The 27,291-nt window shown below is 40.1% G+C and overlaps 1 protein-coding gene across 4 annotated transcripts in view; it reads left to right on the top strand.

Annotated features, from left to right (window-relative positions):
- FHL5 (four and a half LIM domains 5) overlaps window positions 1-18,984 on the top strand; it is a 31,085-nt gene extending 12,101 nt beyond the window's left edge. For 3 of the 4 annotated variants that reach the window (XM_021390682.1, XM_021390681.1, XM_021390679.1), the window contains 5 exons: window positions 7,576-7,746; window positions 10,056-10,230; window positions 12,603-12,772; window positions 15,994-16,180; window positions 17,367-18,984. In XM_021390682.1, coding sequence (XP_021246357.1) covers window positions 7,588-7,746; window positions 10,056-10,230; window positions 12,603-12,772; window positions 15,994-16,180; window positions 17,367-17,515 — 840 coding nt within the window. In that variant the 5' untranslated portion in view covers window positions 7,576-7,587 and the 3' untranslated portion in view covers window positions 17,516-18,984. Of the gene's footprint in view, window positions 1-7,489; window positions 7,747-10,055; window positions 10,231-12,602; window positions 12,773-15,993; window positions 16,181-17,366 lie in introns of all 4 variants that reach the window. The other variant, XM_021390680.1, reaches the window with a different exon arrangement.

Below are 27,291 nucleotides of genomic sequence, written 5' to 3'. Positions count from 1 at the left end.
CCTTTTATGGGAATGACCTCGCTCCTTCCCACACACTCAGAAGGGAACACTGAAGTTTTGAGGACTGTTTTGCCTGCCCTCTTTTATCATTTAGTGGTGATACTAACTTATCTGTTCCTTACAACCACCACTACTACTACTGCTGCTGCTGCTGCTACTGCTACTACTACTTAGCTGTTTTCCATCACAGAATGTTTGAGGTGGGAAGAGACCTCTGGTGTTCATCTAGTTCAGCCCCATTCTTAGAGCAGGATCCCCTAGAGCAAATTGCCCAGGACCATGTCATGCTGGATTTTGAACATTTCCAATGAGGGAGACTTCACAGCCTCTCTGGGCATCCTGTACCAGTGCTCTGTCACCCGCACAGCACAGAAGTGCCCCTGGTGTTCAGAGGGAACCTCTTGTGCTGTCACTGGGCATCCTGGAAAGATCCTGGGTCCATCCTCTTTGCATTCTCCCTTCAGATAGTAATAAGCATTGATAAGATCCCTCCTGAGCCTCCTCCAGGCTGAACAGTCACAGCTCTCAGCCTGTCCTCATCATGGAGATGTCCCAGTTCTTCAGTCATCGTCTTGGCCTGTCACTGGACTCTTTTCAGTATGTCCGTGTCTCTCTTGGTGTCCAGAACTGGACACTATGTTCCAGGTGTGGTCTCACCACTGCTGAGCTGACATTAAAGATCCTCTCCCCTGACCTGCTGGCAATACTATTCTTAATATTGCACAAGATGCTGCTGTTGTTCTTACCTGCAAGGGTACATTGCCAGCTCCGGTTCAACCTGTTGTCAGTCAGGACCCCCAGGTCTTTTTCTGCAGAGCTGCTTCCCAGCTGGGTGCCCCAGCACATCCTAGTGCATGGAGTTATACCTCCCCATGTGCTGGACTTAGCACTTCTCTGTGTTGAATTTCATGAGTTTCATGTCACCCCATTTCTCCAGCATGTCCTGGTCCCTCTGGAAGGCAGCGGGACTACTTGGTTTATCAGCCTCTCCTCCCAGTTTTCTGTCATCTGTAAATTTGCTGCAAGTACACTCTGTTCTGTTGTCCGGGTCATTAATACCAATGTTAAGCAGCATTGGTCCCAGTGTCAGCCCCTGGTGTGTGCCACTTTATTTTAAACTTGCTCCTTTAATGTTCTACTTGAGATTCACTAGTGATTTTTTATCCACATCTTAGGTTCATGACTGCTTTTGGAGGTTGAGCAGCTCAAGCCAATCAATTCAAAACAGTCTAAATGTCTATTAAGAATATGACTCACAAGCTAATTTGGGTATAATTCTTTACCGTGCCAGATGCAGTCCTCAGACCTGCTTTGTGGCTAAATGTGTACAGTATGCCTGAGAATGCTGCCAGGATTTTACACAAAAAGGCACACCAATACATGACTGAAATATTTTGTGGCTTCATTTGATTCTGTAAATCTGACAGTAGCCATAAAGGGCTGAGATTCACAGACAACACAAGAGACCATTCTGGCTGTACCAGACTCTGAATACCTGTAAAAAAGTATATATGAGAATTATTTCAGAAAAATGAAAACAGTGATCTAAGCCTTAGCATTAACTCTGCTTCCTTACTTGAATGGCTGCTGTTGATATTGACAGTGCCCAGGAATCTGGGCAGATGGAAAGGATATATGTTTCTGAGTAACAGCCTTGGAGAGACTGGAATCAATACTGAGCACTCCACAGATGGCTTGTCTCTCCTTAAACATGGAGCAGCATTACTGAACAGCAATAGTGACAATCAGCTGAGCTTGCTGTGTTCAGAACAGTGCCATTCTGACTGGAATGGCTGCATCTAATACTGGTATTATGTGAGGAACTGCACTTCCAGACTCTCACATGCTCATTTATTAGATGTCATGAATAAATTCTTAACTCACAGAGTGAGTGGTGAGGTGCTGGTACAGGCTGCCCAGAGAAGCTGTGGATGCCCCATCCCTAGAGGAGCTCAATGCCAGGTTGGATGGGCCCTGGGCAGCTTGAGCTGGTGGGAGGCAGCCCTGCCCATGGCACAGGGTTGGGGCTGGGTGATCTTTAAGTCTCTTCCAACCTAAGCCATTCTATAATTAGTTAAAATAATAACAATCCAGCAAATCATCTAGGTTTAATGCTGTGGCCAGTTGGCTACTTTTCTGTCACCTTCATTGGACAAGTTGGGTGCTACTGGTGAAAGTTCTGTAGCTGAATTTGAGGAAATACCTGGCTTGCTGTAGAAGCACTGGGGCAAGGCCATTCCACCTTCTCTGTAGCTAGCAAGGAGAGCTTGAGAGATGCAAGCTAGTCATGTCTCTTCTGCAACAAAATTTCTGTACGTGTGTGCACACCCTTAGTCCAAGCATTTCCACTGCTGTGGTCTGCTTGTTTGAAGTTTGAGGAAGTTGTAAATTATGTTACAGTGGGATAAAGGACAAATTTAGATAACTAACACCAATGTTTGAGTTTGTATGGTGTAAGCAAAGCAGACAGCAATACCAATTAAGGAGAAAATTCGAGAATACTTGTGATGTTCAATCCCTCTGTTAAGACAGAGCTCTTGCCCTTTTCACTCATGGTCATAGGGTGCCTAAACACAGTATTATGCAGTATGGTGTTGTTACTAGATCAGTCTCCCAGTGAGCTGATTTGTTGAGATTTTCTCCCAGATCGGTGTCACTAGTGGCCCATGAAGCATTGTAGTCATGCTGGTACAGCACAGCCCTGGTCAGCATGCCTATCTTGGCCACTGGCAGCAGAACTTCATCAGTGATTGCTCTGCACTCACTTCAGCACTTCCAGAACCCGACATTGTGTTACTGTGCTGTGCCACAGCGACAAAACAGCCTGTGCAAAGTTAATGCCTGTGCCTCTGCTTTCCAGTATGTACATGTTTTGACGTGATTTGTGCTGTGTGCCCCTGGTTTCTATTGCTTCTCTACCCATTTTTAGAAGAGCAAATATTCTGGCATGCTTAAACACTCAAGCATAACTTCTGGGCAACACTGTGAAAATTACAGATACTCTCAGGGAGGGAGGAGAGAAAGCAAGGGTATTGCTAAAACTTTGAACGTACGGCTTCCATTTATTTGTCCTTTAGAGGGGGTTGGTTGGTTGGTTGGTTGTGTTTTTTGGGGGGTATTTTTGGTTTACTTGATTGGTTTTTGAGGGATCGGGAATTTTATTAGGTCTAGAAGAACACTGCTAGAAACTTTAATTTGTAAAATAATGGTCTTGTTAGAAACTATTCCTTATAATGATGTGGTTGGCTTTATAATGCAGCTGTAGCCTTGAGTCACTAATGTATTTCGCAAAGTATGTGATGAATTATCCAGCAGCTTTCAGAAACAAAAACAAAACAATCAAAAAAAAGGGAAAATGAAATCAGAATATACATGCTAATAAGCAAAAAAACATGTTTCAAGATGAAAATATGTACTTAACTGAAAATAAAACAGTGCCTGAGTTAGCTTGCAGGGGTGTAACCCTCATAAGGGATTGATTTGTTTTTCTTATCCTTCAGTGTTGTGACAATGATATATTTTGCCATCATTTTTCCTTCTTTATGACTGTCTCAGAGCCCTTGTATGCTCTTAAGGAAAAAAAACAATGCCGTTTAATGGCAGGCTTATTTAGATCAGGAAGTAGTTCATTAGAATTTCCACCAAAAAAATCTCTGCATGTATGAATAGAGGTACATAAGTGTACGATCAACATTTTTTTTTGTTGTTGTTTGTTTCTATAATCTAAGGTGTATTAATATGTATTTATGAAGAATATAAAGATAAATTATTAAGACATATATTAAAATTATGGCTGTGCTTTTCGTCTCCAGTGAGAAAACCATCATTCCTTTCCTAATGATCCCACATTTAACTGGTTTTCATGGACTTGGCAACAATTTTCATATGGTTTTCTTTGCTAGAAGACTTCCAGTACCCCTTATCTTATGGAAAACCATCTCAGTCTACAGAAAGTCTCTCTCCTAATTTTCTGTAGCTAAATTCTATCTTTGTTTGTTGGAACAGTGGGCAGACAAGCCAGCTCCGTTGTTTTATTTTCATCTGCTTTATAATTTATACCATCAGACTGCTTTTTTTCTCAGATCTGACCCCAGGGACATCAGCTGCAATATCTTCACATCATTGGCAGCATCCTCTATGTCTCTAGGACTACCCTAATGCTACAAATCACAGAATCACAGAACCGTAGGGGGTGGAAGGGACTTCTGGAGAAATAAGTCTCTAGTCCAACCCCCCTGCTAAAGCAGATTCCCAACAGTATGTTGCACAGGAAGGTGTCCAGGTGGGTCTTGAATATCTCCAAAGAAGGAGACTGGAATCACTTATCTATGCCTTCAGTCTGCGTAAGAATCAGCTGTACTGTAGCATTGCTCCAATCTAGATAACAAAATCATCCTTTCCCAAGGGATGAAGAAATCACAGTCTTTCCCTATGCTTGGGACACAAGAGGGCAGCTGGAATGCTGGAGTCAGCTTTTCATTCCATGAGAGTGAATAGCACCAGACCTCCAGAGATTTCTTAACTGACCTTCAAAACAAGAAGTCTAGCTTCCAGCAAACCTAAAGTAAACATATTTCTCTAGAGATTAGGATCAAAGCGCAAGAAAAACATTCTACTTAACTACGTGGTGCTTGTAACATTATTTATTTATTGGAGCAAGGATAAGAGGAGCTGGGGGAGATGAGATTTTTTTTGTTGCATTGTCCAAGGGTGAAAGTAGTGCATGGAGATTACCCAGACCTTTGCCAAAGGATCTGCAAAAATAATCATTCTTTTTCATACCATCTCTGCTTCATACCCAAACATGGTCCTATTTCATCATGGTCAAACTCTGAAGAATTCTTTTCTGGACTTGAGTGCCTTACCAGAGGAGCAGCCTGGGAGGAGGAGCCTCAGCTCTTAGTTCTGGTCTTGGGGATACTCTTTTAATATTCCCCAGTAACCACTGTGATACATAAAACAACATTAATAGGACTTTGTTCCCATATCCGTATAGGTTTTATGGAGGATAACTACATTACAGATGCAGAAATTCTTAGGTATTAGAAAAGCACATCTTGTATGAGCACATAATCTATGCTTCCTGGAATAGATTGGCCTGGGGAAAAAAAAAATAACAACCACTTTTTGAACAAAATTGTTCAGTTTGCATACTTTTCAATAATGTGAAATCCTATTGCCATTCATCTGAATGAAAAACCAGAGATTTATCTGCAGATATCTGAAATTATTTGTTGATGAGCTTTGTGAAACAGAAAGGGCTGTAAGTAGCAGATAAGTTCTTCATACATGCCCTGTTAGGATTTTGCTGTTATTGTTTTTAGGCTGAGATGAAACTCTGTTAGGAAGCTGAGGTACTGATTCAGCAGAGAGGAAAGTGGAAAGGTAGTGTGGTGAGGGTAATCCTCAGGGACAGTTCATAACATTAATTCCCATAAGAAAAAGGAATGAGAGTTCCTCTGAAGTCCAGTTTCAAGCCTGTCCCATGACTTTCAACACAGAGCCCAGTTAACCACAGGCATTTCTTCTTGACTATCTCCGTAACCACCAATTTAGAAGAATTCTCCAATATGGAAGTGAGCAAAACTTAACCATGATTCTAGTGACAGCCAAGTAATTCAGTGCATGATCACTACTTAGCTGTGCCTGGTTTTGATATATGAGCTGATAGATGGATGTTGTTTTCTCTTACAAGTTGGTTAATTCTTTGCACACTCAAAGCTCTATTTGAACTTAAGGAAATAGGAGTCCAGATCCAAGTCCTGTTATACTATTATCTCAAGGATATCACATAAAATATATCTGTAATACTTTCAAGGAAGCGCATATCTAAGCAAGCACTGATCTGAGTTACAGATAATTTGACTTCCTTACTATACCCTGTCTAGGTTAGCACTAAGATTTAGGGCAGTCAGAAAAAAATCATAAATCAATTTAACTCCAAAGATTTTCAACTTACAGAGACAACAAGTTTTCCATATCTTGTGCCAAATGAACAATTCATTACTTTTGCATTATAACTTCTCTTCCTGCTACTTTTTTGGTTTTAGCTGCAGCCCCTACAGGAATAGGTTAATAAATTCCTTGTCTTGTGCATTAGTACCAGTGGAGACCTCCAGTAACCGAACTTCTCATAGTTCAAATTATCATTTTGGAAAACATCTAAGCAGAAATCCAGAAGTTAAACGCTTTTCTAAAGCTGAACCATGGGTATAAGACAGCCAGTGAATGTATAAAACCAAGAACCAGCAACTTACCCTTAAATGGGCTAGATGTGAGCTCTGTGGTGCTAAGTGCTCCTGTTCCTAGTTAATATGCTTCTCTTCCTTTGCAGCTGGTTAAGATAAACTTGCACCATTATTCAGTATGCAAAGACTTCCGCTGCCCAAAGTCACTAATATGTCAGTATTTCAGGAAACCTTCCCCAGTTGTTCTCAGATCCTTGAAAATTTATAATTGCTGGCACTGACTGCAGTGACACTTGCTGATGAGTTTAATGAAGACTGAAATCCAAGGAGTCCAGCAGATGTTTCTGGGTTTGCTTCACTGGGAACTTTCTGGTTTCTTCTTCATTCCCAGGAATCTAGGCCCAATTTTAGCAAAGTGCTGATGATCCATCAGCAACAAAATGACCGAAATAAGTAAGTCTTCATCTCTACAATCCTCAAAGCAGTCAGCACTGCAGATCTATAAGCAGCTGAAGTTTGGATGCTTATCCAAGCCTCTTTAGCCTGGAAAAATGATGGATGAGAAACTCATACAGTTGGCTGTCAGTAGATCTGTGATATTTCCTTCACGTGTCTGGCACAGAAATATTATCTACCTCACAGTATTTTGGCTCTTCCAATTGTGAACCTGGCAATACAGAAACATGTAAGAAAAAGTAATATTTTCCAATAAAAACAAGGAATTTTCTTCAAGTTACGATTTTGCTTGGATTTTGGTTTGTTTATTTATCTTTATATTTTGCTCTTTGCTACCTGGGAGTGTTTGCATTGCCCTTCATTGCCACAAAATGGAGACCACTGTCTTCCTTCTGCTTGCTTAGGTAGAGATGTGGCTGTTTTGAAATAAAGAGATGAACAGAATGACAAGAAAGGCCAAGAAGAGCCAAGAAAACACTGCAAATTGCTTGTCTCTTCTTTATGGCCTTTTAACTCCACAGCTGGATTAATTTTTGAATTCTTGTTTCTCCATCCATTCCCTAATTTCTTGATAAACCATACCTCACAATCCAGTACATAATGCTCATGATGGCAGTAGTTGCATATACAGAACAACTGTGAAGGCACCTTCATTTTCAGGTACCTGATCTGTCAATGTAAATAACATTCAAGTAAGCTGAAGCAACTTTCTTGCTCCCCATTATTTGGGTAACAAAATACATAGTACAAGTCATTAAAGACTACTATTTTATTAAGGAACAACTCAGCATTAGAAATCCAGAGCAATGCAAAGAACTAAAAAACACCCATCCTAACTTTCATAGGTAATGCACCATTGCTCATTATCTGGGCAAGAAAACTGTCATCCATTCAATTACATGATTTTTCCATCTTTCCAAACCACCTGGAGAACTCCACCAGAATGACCAGCAATCTCTCAGACTGCCATTACTGCCTGCAGTCTCTCCGTGGAAGGAAGTATGCATTAAGGGAAGAAAATGCTTATTGTGTTAGATGCTATGACAACCTGTTTGCCAACCCCTGTGAGGAGTGCAAGCAACCTATTGAATGCGATTCCAAGGTAAGGATTTAACTTTCTTGTTCTTTGTTAAGTTATACTTAAATCCCATTTCTTTAATGATGGATCCTATATCAGACCTTCTGTGTACTCCTGAGCTGGTGAAGAAACCTGAGCATAGGGGTTGTGCACCTGTGTATAGCAAAGCTATTTTTCCAGAATTGTAAATCCAGATGAGGAAATCTGCTTGTACATGCACCTCAAGTATCTTCTAGGGATGTGGTATATGCATGGACCATATCTAGATTCCATCCCTCACCTCTGCTCACTCACCAGCAGCAGAAGCTGCACAGTGCTTGAGGGACTTTGGGGTGCTGATATAGTTTAGCAGATTAGGTTGAGGGAATTTTTGGAATTTCTGAGAGATAGCCTTTGGAAAAATTGTCTTCAGCTATTCTGCAAATTACTTCGCCTGCAAATGCTGAAATACAGATATCAAGATCTAAAGATACAATGTTTATAATTTATATTTTTTATCTTCTACTTTTGGAAATGAAACATGTTTTCATTTTAACTTAATTTCATGTTGACCTTGTTTATCTCTCAGATGAAATGTGACTGGCAGTGTTTCCGGGCTTGGCTTTCCATTTACTTCTACTCTTTTTGAGAATAAGTATTAATAATATGAATTCCTCTGTGATTTTTGACAGGGCTTCCAGCACCCTTCAGCTCAATTTAAAGCCCTTTACACTTATAATTTTAAAAGAAGATGAAACCTGTCAAAACCCTCTGGTTTTGCTGAGTTCAGTTTGTACTGCTCTCCTTCTCCCCATGCTCATTTTGCTTATGTTCTTTTGAAATAAAAGAACCTACTGAATCCCACCACTAAACCATGTCCCTTAGTGCCACAATGAATGCTACATCATAAAGTTATTAAACTCAATCTCTCAGGAGATCTCCCCAGCCAATATACTTCTGGCTCTCGAAGTACATTGTCTGAGTACAGCTCAGTTCCATAAAGGAGTACCCAAAGAAAAACACTGATAGGGATGATGACTGTCCACAAATGCTCACCAATGTGTTTCAGTTGCAAACTTGTATGCGCAGCTCCAATCAGTGTCACCTGGAGAACATGCACTCTGAGCTCACTAACCCCACTTCTACAATTTGAAATTTTTTAAGTGGCAGGACTAGCAATATAAAAGGTCACTAAATAAAAATCATACCTTTGGACTGAGTGGAAGAAAAAACAGAGAAAAAAGCAGGGGTAACAAGAAAGGAGTGTTCCAGCTAAAGAAGTGACCTACAGAGGTCTACAGCATGTTCTCCAACCTCTGCCAAGCTGCTAGAGTTTGGCTCTCTTCTTCTCGTTATCTATTTCTTGCCTCATGTGAGAGACCATTTTCTAAAATGTTCAGAGTGCTAACTAAAGGAAATGAAAGCGCTTAGCACTCAGCACCGCCCCAAATGAACCCTGGTATGTATTTCATTTCTCGTTTTAGCATTTTAAGGGGTGGAGAACTGACAAAGTAGAAAAATGACATTGGCTTTGTGCCTTTTTGTGCTCCTTATTTATAAAGAAGACCTGGAACGGCCTGGTTAATTTTTTAAGGATTATTATTTTTTTGGTGATGCATTTTTCCCCTGTATTTTCTAACCATGGAAAAATAAAATCTGGTGTTTGCTTTTTTTTGTTGCTTAATTATTAGTGGAGGCCTCAGACTTATACTGCTAGCTGTTTCATCTCTTAAGCCTGCTGAGTCTTAAACAAATATATTTCTGCCAGTTCTTTTAGAGGGAGTTATATTAGGTGTAAACAAAAGCAATGATTTTTTAATATGCTTCCTAAGAACCATTTTGTTCTCAATTAATGAGATTTTAATTGCTTGTTCTCTGCAATAATATGATCTTTCTTTAGTGTTATGTAGAGTCAGCTGGAAGGAAAAGTAGTAACGTTAAAAAATACATGAAGTTCTACTTAAAAGTCTGTAGAGAATACACTTCTTGTCAGGAGGCCTCTGCACATTAAAAATGTTAATTACCTGCTTCTCCTTGAAGGCCAACAGTAAAAATATATGACCGGTCTTCTAATGTAAACATCTCTCTGATGCTGCATGCTGAGGGACAATTGCCTCAATTGCCTGTGCCAAAGCAGCTCCTAATGGCCTAGCAGGAGACTTGCAAAAAAACCTGACACAGTGACTTTGAGCACTAATACTGCCTTTAAGCGCACCTTCTGCTGGCTGCAACTCTTGAAGTTGCCATTGCAGTTCTCTGCATTTTTCTCTTCAGTTCTGGGAGGAGATTAGGGAAAAGAAATGTAAATTACTGTAAAGAAATGCCTTCATTAACATGTGCTTACTTTCTCCAAGGATCTGGCCTACAAAGGCCGCCACTGGCATGAGAGGTGCTTCAAGTGCACCAAATGCAGCCGCTCTCTGGTGGAGAAACCATTTGCTGCCAAGGATGAGCTCTTACTCTGTACTGAATGCTACTCCAATGAGTATTCATCAAAGTGTTTTCACTGCCAGAAGACCATTATGCCTGGTAAGACAACAGGGATCCTCCTGTGGAAAATGGAACTGCATGTTCAATTAAAATCACATCCTCAAATAACCTAGCTACCAAGTCCATGCAGTTTGCAAGACTGCTGCTCCCTCCTGCAGTTCCCTGCTGGCAGCAAAGGCAGGCAAGGTAGGCCCCTCTGGTCTACCACTGGCAGGACTTATGAATCCTTATAAAGAATATTAGAGTTCAAAATAGAATAAAATGTGTTCATGCTGTGCCCTTGATTCTGCCTGCAGTTCTTTGGAAGTGCATCCCACTGTGAGTATAGTGGACAAACAGCTATCATTAGCAGGAATGCTGAGCTAGACAAGAGATCTGCATTTTGTCCGTCACGTTGGCAAGGCCTTGAGAACCAGACCTAGCTCACATTCTTTATAAACCATTTCTTTTACTCAGGAATACTTTCCACTTCAGTTCTCAAAACACTAAGTTCTGTGTTCAAATAATTATCAGTATTTTTACTACAAAACACATACAGATGTGTTTACAGCAGGTTTATTTCCTGATGTTAGCAACTTTGAAAATTCTACACTTTCCACTGAACCACTTCTCAGCTTTTGATTGTGTCTGTTCAGGACATCCTCTAGGTCTTTCATTGGATTCACACCAGAAAAGCTAACGCAGCAGAAACATTGCTTAAAGCTGCCTCTTCAAAGCTTCTGAGAGAAGCAACAGCACCGTAAGTGCCAAAACAAAGTAGCTTGCAAAGGAGAGTAGGTCCCAAGCTATTGGAACAGTGGACTACCCTAAATCCTTAAGCCCTTTTACAGATGATTCATATAGCTCCAAATATCAGTGGCAAACTGCGTGCCATGGCCTTATGATTACTAGTTTGGGAACCTCTGTCCAAGGACAGCAGTAAATATACCAGCAATGTAGCAAGTTTATTTTTCAGTAGATTAATGCCAAAAAAAAAGAGAACTGGGCCATGAAGAATTATTGTTTCTATATAAATACTAGAGCACTGATATCCTGGTTCAACCTGTAGAATTGATACAGCTATGTACTTTTACACTTATATTTCTTTTCTTCTTTATCACAGGTAAAAGTTATATTAGTGGAAGTAAATGTTGTAGGAATATAGTTGTGTTCAGCGTAGGGGTGATACATTGCTTAAATGTGATATATTATTAGAAGAATGTTGTCTAATCGACACACGTTATTAGATGGGACAGGAGTAACACCAGAGTATAGAGATTTTTTTGCATTATTGTCCTCTAATGTATATTCACCTTGCAGGTTTTGTCCTAGAGTCTAGGAGACTGAATCCTCACAGCAAGCGTTCAGTGCAAGAATCAGAGTGCAAACAGAGAACTGAAGAGATACTAACCAGTTTCTACTTCCTTAGCCATTGACTCTTCAGCTTGCCAGCTCTGTGTAGATAAGACTCTGTAGGCGAAGACAGTGCACTTAGCTTTCAGGAAGCTGCAAATTCTTTATGTTGAAGTGCAAATAGTAGGTTTTCTTTCTGTTAAACCCACATCTAGGAAACAAGTTATCCAGGAATAATCAGTTATAGCAGTAATTCTTTTCTTCCTGTGGAAAGGATGGTAAAAGCACCTGGCACCCCTCTGCGCAGGCTCATGCTACCGGCAGGGGAGGAAGCTGTGGTGGAGAATCACTTAATTATCATTCTCAGACATATGTGCTTATCTTAGGCTTACAAATCTGTGTTAAGAAGTATAGTGCACCTGTACACAATTTAAGAGCTTCTCTAGCAGACATTTAGCTAAGAGACTTTCTTTTGGGATTGCATCTGTCCTTGCACTGAATCAAAGCAACTAGATGAATATGATAAAAAAAAAAAAAAAAAAAGCTGCTGAACTAGGATGAAAATGATGAGTGTTAAGAAGAGACAGGGTAGTTTATCATAAAGATACTTTAAAAATTCCAGCTCAGGCTGGATAAGATAAATAGTGCAATTATGAGGGAAGGAAACTTAGTTGAACGAAAATAAAATACATTAATATTTGTACTAAACATCCAAGCAAATTCATATTTAATTTATAGAAGCACTATGTTCCTGAACATCACATCATCACTGAGTTGTCTGCTCTGAGAGAAAACGCTGAGCAACTGGAGTGTATAACAGAGCAGTAACCCTAAAAGAGTTATATAAGTAGGGAATAAAAATCCCATTTTAGGCTACTTAGCATGTCCTTTGCCTGGTGATTATAGAATACTGAATATGTTCTTGAGATTAGCTACATACTTTAAAACTATAAAATTGAAAGTGTTTTGTGGGGTAATAAAATACTCAGATAGAAGATGAAAAATGAGAGTCTGCCCAACATTTAAAACCTTTGTTGCAAGACTGTACCTGGGAGCATTATTTGTGTTAATTTTTGCAGGTTCCCGTAAAATGGAATTTAAGGGAAGCTCCTGGCATGAATCCTGTTTCGTTTGTCAGTATTGCCAGCAACCACTGGGAACAAAACCACTGATCACCAAAGACAATGAGAATTACTGCGTGCCCTGTTTTGAGAAACAATTTGCTCATCATTGCTACTCCTGCAAAAAGGTAACTGCAATAGAAAAATGAAAGCATTTCAGTGTGCTACCATGTTATTTTTGGTCAGGTCAAGACCAGGTTGTCCAACAGCAAAAGTACACCAACAAAGACTCTTTCTGCAATCTATAATGTACAGATTTAAAATAACCTCTGCAAATTCAAACTTTCATTCTCATCTGGAGATCTGAAATCTAGGTCTGCATCCCACAATGGGAAAAAAAGAAAATATCATCAGAATACATGAACTCTTAGATCCACTCTTTTCAAATATTCTGTAAAAGGGCTGAAGATTAAAAAAAAAAAGGGGGGGGGAGAGGGGAGTTACCTGTTGGAGTTCTTGAAGACAAGTTGCCCAGCTAAATGAAAGTTCAGACAGCATATTTATCAAGCTTTAACAGAGTAAGAACATAACTTTTTACCCCTGTTTACTTACAGTTTTTGTCAACATAGTATATTTTTAGTGCTTTAAAGTGTTTTTTTTTTCTTAAACAGAAAAAGCAGGGAAAATTATCTTGAAATCAACAGAATCTCTCATCAACTTCAACTACAACTGCTTGTAATTGCTGTTAGCTCCTTTTCAGGAGCACCTGTGGGCTGTATTGTCTCTCTAATGGGTATTCATACCACTTGTTTTAACATATTTAATGTAGATGCTCCAATTAGAAGCCTGTAGTCTTTTTTCATGGTAGAGCTCTCAAGGCATTTAGGAGAGCATCTGTGAGAATATAAAGAACTTAAGCTCCCCCATCTGATTCCTCAGTTACATGGATGAAGTTTGAAAGCTTTAATAATTCCCTTTCTGTTTCAGTTTTTTAACAATAGAATGGAAATACCAGTTAACTTTCCTTATTCATGAAAATATTAGATGTAAATTATGGGGATAAATACATCAGAAGTTGTGGTGTGTCTAGGTAGCTCAGTAAGACAAGCTCTGGCAATAGTTTAGGTGATCAACAGGAAAGAGATGTGCATTAGTAGCAAAAATGATGTATCTCTAGTTAGTGACTTGTTTGCAGTCATTCAGGTTCTGTGTGAAACTGCTGTATTTCTAAGCAGTGGACACCTCTGTAGAAGCCATTAACTCTTTTCCTGAGAGCAAAGTTGTATCAAGGTACTAGGTATCTTAACAAAGGATAAATAGAATACAACAAGAGTGTCACACCACCTGACTTCAGATCCCAACAAAGATACCTGTGCTCTTCAGCGAAGCAATATTGCTTATGGAGGAAGGAGCAGCATCATGCAAAACGTTTGGTGAACTGATTGGAAAAGACAAGTCTTCTTTTTGGCATTGATATTGGATGCTGAAAGCTGACTGTGACAAGTGTTTGCTGTCCCCTTCTAGTTGATATAAACCTGTTTATATTTGCAATAAATCTATTCACCAGAACAAATGCATTGGGGTTATTTTGTTTATGGTTATGATTTTTAACAAAGGTTGACATTTCACAGAAAGTTGTGTAACGTCCTTCTTTAATAATGATCTTGCCTTAATGAACATGCCTTTCTTTGTATTTGTCAGATATATTTACATGCATAATGAGCAACCTAAAATGAGCAAAGCATTCAGTCTTACCTCTCTGTCTCTTGAAATGTATCAGGCAATAATCAGTTTAAGTACTATTTAGTTGTGGTAATACAAGTAAAGTTTCCCAATATTTCAAAACATGAATCTTCTCATTTGGGTACCAGAAAACTTGATTTCAAATGAGTTTATCTTTCTTCTTCCAAATACAAATAAATCAATTCATCTCTCCCTCAATTTCTCATGTTTTAAAATTTAAAATTGTCTCAAGTTGATGAAAACACCCACTAATCTGGTGTGATTCTATTCTCTAGGGAATTGATTTGAGATGCTCTTTATGACAGAATTTTGTTTATTCTTAAGTATCTCTATCACTATGGTGGAAAAAAATAGATTTCTCATCACCAAATTACTTATTTCTAAATTTATTTAATGTTCAGCTGTAAACATCTTCCCCTAACTAAAGTTTTTAATTTAAGCAAAATTTTCTATTTTTTTTTCCCCTTTGGTAGTCCAACTTTAGAAAGTGCCTCTAAATGTTCCTATGTTTCTATATCTAGGCATTAATTTGCATTAAATGATCACATGACAAATATAGTAATTCTTATCCATGTTCATTAGAGAAATTGAGGTTAACAACATTTGTATGAAATAATCAGGATTTGCTTCTTAAAAAAATCTAGGAATGCAAACAAACTACATGCGTGCTAGCTAAAACAGCTTTACTGTATGAAATTGCCTCTGTCCTATAAATAAGAATTGCAACCAAAGACTCTGAATTGCTAAACTGAAATCCTGAATTTTGTGCCAGAAAAAGACCATTTGAGATTTTGAGATTTTAATGGAAAGGTGAATAAGAGTTAGAAGTAGCCCAATACTAGAACACGAATATTGGTAACTATTTATGTTTCTTATTGCCTGACATCACCCAGTATTATTCTTTGTTTTCTTGAAGTAGTGTGTTCCAGGGAAATTTGGTGGTGCCTTTAATTTTATTTCATTGTTTACATCCCTTTCTCCTCCTGCTCCAACTACACTCATTCATTCACTCTCATACATGTGTCTTGGTGGTAGAAATACCACCTTACATCTCATTTTATTTCTAGAAAAATGCCTTTATACAATCTCTGACAACTTTAGTGAAACCTTCCTTCTATCACACTTACGAAAGCCACGGAGCAGCTGGCAATTTTCCCCCTCAGATATAACCAGCAGAGAGCTGTGAGTGAGTTGCAGGGAATGATAAACTTGATGACACTGACAAACGCTAGTTTTTTTTCTTCTGACAGTGTAGAGCACCTTTCTGTCTCATTTCTGCTTCTTTACTTCCTCTTTCCTCCTACATAAAATACTGTTTGAGTTTCAGGACAGCAAAACGTCATTTCTAGTTGGAGATTAAGCCTCATCTCAACATCAGTTCTATCAGCCACTGTCCGTCACTGAGAACTGTAGTATGATTATGCCTGATGCTCAGCCCTTACCCACAATTTCATAGCAAGATAACCTGTTTATTACAAACTGTAAGGTTTGTACGCTGGTGGTATGTTCAGATCAGCTGCAGTGAGTCAAATTGAGATGACCATACTGTCTCATTTATGCGTATTGTAAGAGAAAAAACAAGTGGAAAGATTCATGAAATACTTGATAATCCTTCATGTGTCATGTCTTTGTTTCATTACTTTGTTCTTTTTTGTCACTGTGTTAGGTAATAACTTCTGGGGGAGTAGCCTACCATGACCAGCCTTGGCATAAAGAGTGCTTTGTGTGTGCTGGATGTAAAACTCAGCTGTCTGGGCAAAGGTTTGTTTCCAAAGATGAGTATCCATACTGTGTGGACTGTTTCAACAAGTTTTATGCTAAGAAGTGTGCTGCTTGCAAGAAACCTATTACAGGTGAGTGTTATCCTTTAGAAAAGCCTAGACACTGTGGAATCATAGTTTCCTCTCAAATCAGATGTTTAGTTTAAAGAACAGCATTAAAAAGAGTCCCATCATAATTAAAGGCTGAGGGAGTTAGGTACTAGAGAAGCCCCCCCCCGCCGCATAAAATGTAACATGTCTTGCTCAGACACACTGGTCACATGCATTCCCTGACTGCTGAGCTCTTTTATGTGCTAAACAGTCTTCCATTTACCACTTTCTGCACTAAAAATCATTCCCTATAATGCTTTTTTTTTTTTTTTCATTTCAAAAAATGCTCCTCCTGAGACAATACATACACACAATTCCCTTATGGTTGTAATTACTTTAGCTTTGTTTTTAAATACAAATGCGACAAAACTGAATGTGAATTAACTGTCTGCTGATAAGGCACAGCTGTTATGTTGGAGAGCTTGCCAAACAACAAAGATTTATTGTATGCATCCCTGTGTCCCTAAATGATTTGTAATTAGACATAGAGGTCACTAGTCTATGGTAGGTGAAATTATCTGAGACCATTGGCTGCTGTTCTGCATTATGATTCTATTATGTGTGAAGTCAACTCGAAAAGTACTGCCTGATACAGGTGCATGTTGCACATGCAAATGCACAAAGAAAATCATGAATACTCAATCAAATGGGCATGTTTCTACTCTCCTCCCCCACCCCCCGAGGAAAAAAAAGAAAAAAAGCACAATATTTTTATTTCAAATACTCATTGTAAGAACTTAACAATCTGATAATTTCTCAGAGACATTAAGAAATTTAGAGGAAAAAGCTAAATTTCAGTGTCATATAGCAACTGTGTATACCTGTGCATTGCAAATAATTTTCATGAGAGTTTTTGGGAAGGTTTGCAAATCTTAATGGACATTCTGGTAAATCCATTCTGTTCAGAATTCATAATAGGGTATGAAACCAAGCAAGTGATGTGTGGCTTTACTGAAATTATTTCTCATTATCTTTAGTGTTTTGTCTCACTACCTTAATGTGCTTTGTTTTTTTCTTCAGTTCAGCTAACAAAGGACACTTCAGACTATGGATTTTTGTTCATTTATTTGAACAACTACATGATCACAAATCAGGAAACAATTAGTTATGTTTCCAAACCATGTCCAGAAAAACTGGATTTACATCTTCTTCTCGTAATCTCTTTCAGCTCTTGGAGGTGCCAAATTTGTCTCATTTGAAGAGCGTCAGTGGCATGAGGAATGCTTTAACTGTGCAAGATGCTCTGTCTCGCTGGTGGGCCAAGGATTCCTCACCAAGCAGGATGCGGTCCTTTGCCATGAATGTGGTTCATCATAGTTTTGTGGAGAGCTATAAAGATGCATTATTCTCACTATATAACCATGTACTTTGTTACTCTGCAGTAAGAAAATAATCTGAAAAGTGTATCACTTATTTAGTAATTCAAGTAACTTTCCAACAGCAGTTTAATTCCATCACAGTTCTGAACTACTTGTTATATAAATAAATAAATAAACAGCCACATACTGGCTCAGAAAACAGCGCAGAACAGATTAGTATATATTTTAAATATAACAGCAGTATGTTTCTCCTTGTTACACAGTGCACTCTGCTGTTAGAAACGTTACCTTTCTTTTCCCATGAACCAAGGAGGTGTATAGAAAGTCTGTGTGACATATGACTAGTTATGATGTATTAGCATTGCAAATGAGGAGAAGGTACATGTACACAAAGAGACACCAAGTCAGGGAAGTCCATTCCAGGGCCAGAGAAATGGATAAAAGGTCTCTTTCCTCTCTTTATTGAGATTGTTGAGATTGCTCCTCAAAAAAATAAAAATTCCCGTAAATTTAGTCATCCAAAAAACTGAATGACAGGTCCTTTCCCAAAAGTGGTTAATTGCATTTTTTTTTTCAGGCATAAATGTTTTAGAACACAAACAAACCCTTTTTTATTTTATTTTTTTAATCTACTATAAGATTTAAGATTTATATTTACTGTAAGACATGTAAGAGGTACAGACTGCCCAAGATTGGATACTGGTAATGTATAGTTTCCCGTAGCTAATATGACTTAAAACTCTGTCTCTGTTATCTTCACTAGACCTTCAAGTGCACTCTTAAAATATAGTTTCTCTCAGTAGAGGCAAGAGCCAACTCACAGTTGTCCCCTTAAACTTACCTTTTTCCTCCCTTCAAAACGCATTTGCCAGCAATCAAAATACCGTTAATGGCTTTACCATTTCTGCACTGCAGTCTTTGATTCACAGTCTACTCCTTTTCTTGTAAATGTCTGCTTGTCTGTAGCAAACTATAAGCGGTTCAGAGCCAATACCTGGTTCATTTTGTCATGTGCCACATGCCTTTGCCAATATTATGTCAAGAATTTGTAATGTTGCCATCGCAGAGTAGGTAGCACTCGCATGTAGTACAAGGTATTAGTTTCTATTTCCTTGTCTCACACTGCATGCATGCTGTATATTACAGTGGCCTGACTCGTGCTGCAGTATCTCTACCAGGCCATGGTGTAGGGTACAGTGCTTCTGCACCCCTTAGAAGTGGCTTATTCCTCATCTCACGCATCTGAAAATCATTCTCCTTTAGACTCTGACGTTAAATGCTTACAGTTATTTGGCTGACTTGAGAGTGCTTTATTCTTACTGAATTATGTAGATGCTGCTTTAGGTAGAAAAGGGAGAAAAAAAGAACATGTAAGCATAGGTAAGCCAGAGCTGTATGGCAGTGGCATAAAATCAACAAATACATAGCCGTCTATTTCCCAATCAATAAAGTATTAATCTTCTGCTATATGTGGTGTTCTTTTTTTTTTTTCCAGTTTCTTCTTTCCTGACTGCTTTTATTGGAGTTTGGAATTTGATTAGTTTACGCCTTTTCACTTAAACTCAGCTGCTTCCTTCTCTATTTTCACATTGCACATGGCTGATACAGGTTCTTGGTAAGACCGGGATTTCCCTAAACAGAAATAGGTTTCATTGCCTTAAATAAATAAATATAAAGGAGGATTGGAGAGAGAGAGAGACAACCACATGCACACATGTATTTATAGAGGTCCACAGTTATACAATGCTCTAAAAATGTGCACTGAACCATTAGAAATTAGCCCATTAATAAATGTTAATGGCCTTAAATTTTTAGAAGAAAATGATTAATCACCAAATGCAGCCATGTCTGTGGGGCTTACCTTTTATTTTTGTTGTGTGAAATAACATTCAGCAAATTGCAAGAATGTAGTTCAGGCCCTTTATTCAGTCTTGTCTAAGCAATGTTCTAGCTTAATTACAAAGTGACGCAAGAATTATCAGGCAGAGCCTTAAAGCACAGCATAGTCACAGATCAGACACAATGATCACGATAATCCCAATCTTCTACCCTTAACATTTAGAAAAATGAAATTCTGCTCTGACTCACCAACTAATTATATTTTTAGAAATACCAACTGAATTATTTATTTCTCCTGCAGTAAATACACCACAGTCAATTCTGAAACTGAGCATTTTCACTTCAGAGTAGTAATAAGAAACAAACGTGATTACTATAAATAGTTGGAATAAGAGTTATATTAGATCGGTATTTCCTAGTCTTTGCCACCAGATACTGAGATCTGAACACAAATGCAGTGATATTCTGCACAATTTGGGTGACCTATGCTCTTGATAGATGAAATCCAATTTGAATAGGAGCCACGAAGGACTACAAGAATGAACTGCATGTATCTACATGGATCATGGAGGAGATAAGAAAGTGGCTCTAAGTCAAGAGACTACATTTGATTCATGAACAGAAGAAAGCAAATTTTTCATGACCAGAAAGTGGGAATTAAAAGGCTACTGCTTTGTAATGGAGAGGCTTCCAGGAGAGCCAGGAACCAAAGTGGGGAAAAGTTATGCTGTTAAAGTTCTATCAGTATTTTAAAGAGCATGCATAACATGATTGCCTGGGATACCAGAGCACTGGGAAAATGAGCCAAACAGTCAGCTCCATTCTTTGTTGCTAACATTTGATTTACTGCAGAATTATCATGGTACAAACTCCAATGCAATTCAATTTTGTTTAATAAACCTCAGAGGACTGAAGTTTGAGGGATTTATTTTGTGGTAAGCCAATTATTTTTTTTTGATGCCGCACTTTAACATTGCACTGTTCTGTTTTCAGATTTCTCTAGTTATCCCCATGTATCAGTTGTCCATCCCCAAGTTAATCACCTGCTTTTGTTACAATTAAACTGAATTATGCCAAGGCACAGGGATGTCTCATGCACTGATTGTATGCTACTGCACTTACTTTCGTCCCAGGGGAGCAGGAGGGAGGATGCTGTCCAGGCCTAATTTCTGAAGAGTAAAGTTGGTGCCCTATTACCACCCACAGTGCTTAAAGCTGAAGTCTAAGTTCTTCGATCACTGCCCAATCCTGAGAGAACTCCCAGATAGAGCATGCTTAAAATACACACAGAAACCCTGCATTATTACCACCAACTGACATTTCTCTAGCCATATTTCTGAATGTCACAATTTTCATTCTAAGGCAAGTTCATGTAGTGAGAGGAAGTTGTCAGCCTTTCCCTGACTGCTGCTTTTAAAATCCAGGCATGTTTTCAGTAGATGCTTTTGCAGGCAACGCGCAAGTCTCCGTTGTTTCATAGGCCAGTGCTCCAGGCCCATGACTTATGTGAAGGATGAAACCTAGACATTCTCCCTTCTCTTCTGCTCATCTCCTGGTTTTCTGGAAAGAAGATGTGTGAGCCAAGCCTGAGGGAGAGCTATGACCATGTCAGTGAAGTGAGTGTCACATCACAGTATAATTTCTCTGCAGTATCTTAGCACGTGCATGTTCAGCTGATGTTTTCACTCTCCCAGTGAATATTTTCCCAGGCGCTCTTGATGGTAGAAGTGGCTCAGTGCAACCATAGAAGCTGAGTGGTAAGGTTCTTCTGGATCTATGGTTTCAAATAGTTCACAGGTCCCATCACAACAGGAAGAGAGGTATCTGTTTAGACCCAATTGACTTGACCATCCATTTCAGAATTGTCAGCGGCTTACAGGCCGGTTTGGCCCGGTTCCTAATGGGTGACTAATGGGGTGAGGGGACCCACAGACCCATGCCCCGGGAAAGGGGAAAAGGGGAAAGAGTAGGGAGATGGGACTAAAAACGAAACAGTGGCAATGATCTGAGGAAGAAAGTTAATTTACTAAATAAGATATCAGAATGCAAGATAACACAATATAATACAATGTAATTGGAATTGAAGCTAATAAATCAAAGAAAATGAGAGAGTGTTAAAAACTGACAGCCTTACTCTAATGCCAAAGGTGAGATGGCTAGGGAGCACGCACCGCAGAGACGAGCAGTAAAAGAAAAAGGGGCAATCTCATGACTCGGAGTAGTTTTATCTTTCCCCCTAAACAGGAAACGGAAACAGAACAGTGAAAGTCTTCTGGGAGATGTAGTTGTTCTTCTCTTCCGAGAACCAGGTACCTGGAAATATCGACAGTCCACGGAACTGCAGCATTAACTCTTTAACTCCCAGTGCACTATATGATGTTAGGATGTGGAATACTGATAACAAAAATCATAAACCCGTGACAAGAATCTAGTCAAAATTTTGTGAATCACACTCTGTTTAACAGAATGAATCTTCAGCAGCATATTCCATTTTAGAAAGACAAGTAAGAGAAACAGTGACATTTATGCAATTACAGATATCAATAGCTGAAGGCTGGTGATGATAACTGTCTGCCTGAATGGAAACTGGGAGATCATTTCTGTAAACAAAAGTTTTGGACGGGATTCAAAACCATACCCAGAATAAACTTGTTTACAAATCAAGCAGGAATGCTGCAATAAATTCTCTACATTCTTGTTAGTGATATCTCATAGATATTATTTGTGTGTTTGCCTGCATGCTTGTTCACCTCGAATTGCCAAAACTCATAAGGACAGAGTAATGGGAAAGCTGGCAAAATAGCCACAGTACAAAACACCTACCAAGGTTACAGTCTACTACTTCTAAACAGAAACTTCAGTTCATTATATTCAGATATACCAGATAAAAGTACTTAGGGGTACAAGAGGACATTTGGAGGACAGATGTGGGTGCAGTTATTGTACAACAGGAGCATTATCCAACTGGCAACACATGGCTACAATGGAAGGACTGGGGATATTGGCTTTGCCTGAATCAGCAAGCTTTTCTTGGCTTGTTAGAGAGAACGTTTGTCCTGTATTAGCCATTTCAACATTTCTTTAGACTTACATTTCTGCTCCTTCGGACTTACTGACAAATGTAACTGGCCTCCATTTCCCCTAATATTCAGTAGAGCAGGGGATATCTGCCAGCAAAATTCTCAATTAAAGGGAATTTCTATTTGCAAGAATCATAAAAAACAACAACAACAACACAAAACCAAATAAACAAACAAAAAACCCACCTCAGTGAACTGCTGGAACATCTGGAGTACCCCTGGTTCAGGGTAATTCCCACTCCACGTTACATGTTCCTTCCCACAGCCTGCATTTTTCACCTGAATCCTTATTGAGGCTCCTTGAACACAAGGCGAGACAGGACCATTTCTATGGCACAGACATACAAATATCCACTATGGCAAGCAAATATGTCACATAAGATGCCAGATTTTCTCAGTGCTACCTAATTCAGTGTCTGGACAACCACTGTAAGGCATTGCATCAAAGCTAATAAACCCTACCTCTGTCCTGGAATAAAATGTACTAACTCATTATATCATCTTGTGCCTCTGCTGCAGGTTTTTTACCATCCTCTCTAGTAAGATATTCAAGACTGTAGATGATCAACTCATTCACTGTATATTTTTTTAGCGCTACCCAAACTACTACTTTCTGCATAAGAGAGGCTTCATTATCATCACGTTCCTGAAATAAGGGAGCTGTGAATCCCTTTCATGCCGTAGTCTATGTGAGGCTTTGAGGACACAGGGCACTACAACAATGAAAGAAACACTCAATTCCTGCCTGTAAACTGAGCACAGGTAGAGAGCTTACTGTTAAAATACTCATTCAAGATTACTTGCCCTGCAGGCAAAGGAGTACAGTCTCGGACATTTGAGGAAGTGACTCAAGCAGAAAGCTACCTGGTAAAACCAAGGTGCTGAGCAAGCTTTTTGAGGTTCAACCATGTCACTCAAGAACTTTGACTCCTGCTCAAGTCACTTGTTAATGCTCACTCAACTTTTCACATCCTGAGAGTCCTCACATGCATTCTCATAATTTCCATGGACTACCTATTTTGAGAACAAGCTCTTTATTTAAAAAACAAACAAACAAACACTTATGGGCATAAAACAGATGGCCATAAAAGGTTGCTAATATGAGGAATAGCAGTTTCCTCAAGTAATAGAGAAATTGGTAATAAATCTGTAATATAAATGGTAACCCAACATGTTCTCTGTGAGCCTGCAATGGAGGGCCAGCCTCAGGATACCAGTCTCCTGTTGGGGGCCAGCCTGTTCTCATGCGGTCTTGGAGAAGTGACATGCTGGGTAACCTGAATATCACATTCCAGTGTTTTTAAACATTTGGATTTCTTTAACTCTTTATGTTCCTGGCTTTCTCATGATAGAATCATAGAATCCTTAGAGTTGGAATGGACCTCTGAGGGCCATCTAGTTCAGCTCCCCTGCAATGAACAGGGACATCCACAGCTAGGTCAGGTTGCCCAGGGCCTTGCCCAGCCTCACCTTGAAATTATCCAGGAGTGGGGCATCAACCACATATCTGGGCAACCTGTTCCAGTGCCTCACCACCCTCACTGTAAAAGACTTTTTCCTTTTATCTAACCTAAATCTATCCTCCCTGAGCCTGAAGCCATTTCCCCTTGTTCTGTCGCCACAGACCCTGCTAAAGAGTCTGTCCCCTTCTTTCCTGTAGCTCCCCTTTAGATACTGAAAGGCCGCTATCTGGCCATCTCGCAGCCTTCTCTTCTCCAGGCTGAACAGCCCCAGCTCTCTCAGCGTGTCCTCGTAGGAGCGGTGCTCCATTTCATGGATAATTTTTGTGGCCCTTCTCTGGATGTGCTTCAGCAGGTCCGTGTCTCTCCTGTACTGAGGAGTCCATGTCTGGATGCAGTACTCCAAGTGAAACCTCACCACCAGCACAGAGTAGAGGGGCAGGATCACTTCCCTTAACCTGCTGGTTAAACTTCTTTGGATGCAGCCCAGGATACAGTTGGCTTGCTGAGATGCCAGGGCACACTGCTGGCTCATGTCCAGCCTGCCATCCATCATTACTGCCAGGTCTTTTTCAGCAGGACTGCCCTCACTCCTTTCATCCCCCAGTTTGTATTGGTAACAGGGTTGCCTCAACCCAGGTGAAAGACCTTGCATTTAGATTTGTTCAACCTCATGAGGTTCACCTGGGCCCACTGCTTAAGCCTGTCTAGCTCCCTCTGAATGGCCAATGATAGCTATCTCATTCCTTGTCAACTTGGCTCTTTTTTAATTGCTACAAAGTCCTTATTGCAGTCTTAACTCACTGGAAAGTACAATCCCTCTGACTGATGTGCATTAATGTTTACCAAGATCTTCAATTTAAAGCATGTTTCCACATGCCTATAAAACACTCGTTTGTCATAGAATCATAGAATCACAAGGTTGGAAAGGACCTACAAGATCATCTAGTCCAACCGTAAAAGTTAAATGTTTTGAGCTGAACTCTCTGACAAGCTTTCCTCACAGCAGCTCCTGTTCTCCTTTTTCATCTCTAGAAGATTTCAGTCACAACAGTCTTACCATTTCACAAAACAAAGCAAGTGAAAAAAGTACGTTTGTCCTATATTAAAGACACCTGAACCTTTCCTTTGAGATGTTCAGATTCTCCACTTGCTTCCCTTTTCGTTGTGAGTTAGGTTCTTAAGCCGAAATCTTTCTTTCCTGGAAACGTATCCTGCTATTCCCCAAAAGATCCACTCGATCCAGTTACATCTCTTCTGCAGTAAGGAACTGCACACACATTTCCTGAAAAGCAAATGTGCGGTCCATACTGGGGCTGTAGGAGGAGAACAAAGGGCCGTGACAACATTATTGAATTGTCCATAGAGAGCTAACTTTGGAATCTGCTTCTATGATGCTGGATAATTCACACAGATTACACTATATCTATGCTATCTAGTGTGTTGGAGAGCATGTTGCCTACCTTGCAGAGCTGCAGCATGCCATCAGTACCCAGGAGTTACATCACAGACATGCCCTTCTTGTGCAAAGTCCCACATAACACTCAGTGCTTGGTGAAATACACCTGCAAGTGTTTTAGTGTAGGTATACATTTCAGTTCCTCAGCAGTAAAAAGGAAATAACTCTAAAGTCTGACAAGGCCAGCTTGATGGCTCCCAGTTCTGTCTCTGGAAAGGCTTTCAGCATGGAGCTACAGAGCAGGCAGTGCCGAGAGGCTCTAACACAGGACAGGGCTCAGTGCACAGTCCACTTGACACAGGTGACGGGGAACAGCTTCCCTAGGAAAACTCCTCGGGTGCCATTTCACAGAAAGGCTACACATCTGCCAGCATATGCTGGAGAGCTGCAGAGACAGGTCTAGTTCTGGTATTTCCTCACTGGGATCAGAAATCAGCTCTTAAAAACCCAAATGAAATTAGACAGGACTAGTTGCTTCTATTCTTGTTGAATATTTTTCTGAAAACAACCCAAACCCCCAAGGTTTATCTAAAGAGGGATTTAGCAGGATTTCTGCCTGCTGCCTGCCCAGCAGGGACAGGCAACCACGGGCCCCTCCTGCCAGCCCCCACCAGATGGCACTGCTCCTGTCCTACAGCCACTCGCCTACACTCCGGCCTCAGCAGCCGGCCTTGCTCGCCCGTCACTGTACAGCCCCCAAACGAGCTGCCCTCACTCTTGAGGCCAGGTGGGTGCAGGCTGAGCTTTAGAGTGCCTCACCCTGCAAATGCAGTGTTAATTGCTTTGCAGGTTTGTTACAAGCTGCGGTCAGAGAGAGACTCGGGACGTGCATGGCACCCAGCGGCCTCACTCCCCCTAAGTGACCCCCAGTGCTTTCTGCACAGCTGGTTCAGGAACAATTTTTTTTCCATTAGAAAGCAAACTGCAGGGCTGCTTGCTGGCAGAGAAGGTATTCTACCAGAATTTAACATTATGATACTGATTTTTTACATGCATCTTACTGGTTTTCATTACTGAACTTAAAGTTGCCTGGGATGACAAAAATGGTCAAGGGCAGAAATTCAGCTGCAATACAGCCTACAACAGCAACTTAACACTGCCAGAACTATTAAAGAGAAATTGAGGCTTAACATGGTTCCTGTTTCTCTTCCCTTTCACTCAGAGGCTGAAGCAGCCAGCTGCATTTCTGGTCCAGAAGCGGTTTCATTTCCTCATGGCAGGGGCAATGGACAGTGAGCGCAAACTGGAACACAGAAAATTCCATCTGAACATGAAAAAGAACTTACTTTGAGGGTAACAGAGCACTGGAACAGGCTGCCCAGAGAGCTGTGGAGTCTCTTTCTCTGGAGGTATTCAAGACCCACCTGGATGCTTTCCTGTGTAACCTACTGTAAGGAACCTGCTTTAGCAGGGAGTTGGACTAGATGATCTCCAGAGGTCCCTTCCAAACCCCACAATTGTGATTCTGTGACACTGGTGTTTGTCTCCAGCCACCTGATCTAGGTTTACAAAGGAGCAGCCAAAATGAGAAGGGCCTCACTGTCTGAGAAATCAGAATAGGCTTCCTTTTGGGAGGCTCAGAGAGGCTGCACAATCGCAAATCATGATTCAGAGAAGCCATTGGGCTGAGTAGGGAAGTGTCTAAATTACCCAAAAGAGAATATTGCTGGGAAGGTTATAGGCTAAGTCACACCATTCACTTCCAGATAGTTGGAGGGCAGGAATGCCAGAGATGTCTCCCACTGAGATCCAAAGCTGTGAAAGCTCTGCCAAGTTACTGAAGCATTTTACAGAGTATATCAAGTCTATATAGTCCTGAGAGAAGGAAGTACATGTATCATCACTCTTCTGCATGAGAGAGCTCAGCAGAGAGCACACTCACCAGGAATGCCTAGAAGTAGCATCTGCTCTACCCAGGTTTGATTATGGATTTAAA

The sequence above is a fragment of the Numida meleagris genome, chromosome 3 (assembly GCF_002078875.1).
Source record: "Numida meleagris isolate 19003 breed g44 Domestic line chromosome 3, NumMel1.0, whole genome shotgun sequence".
Lineage (NCBI taxonomy): Eukaryota > Metazoa > Chordata > Aves > Galliformes > Numididae > Numida > Numida meleagris.
This window is presented reverse-complemented; position numbering and strand designations above follow the sequence as displayed.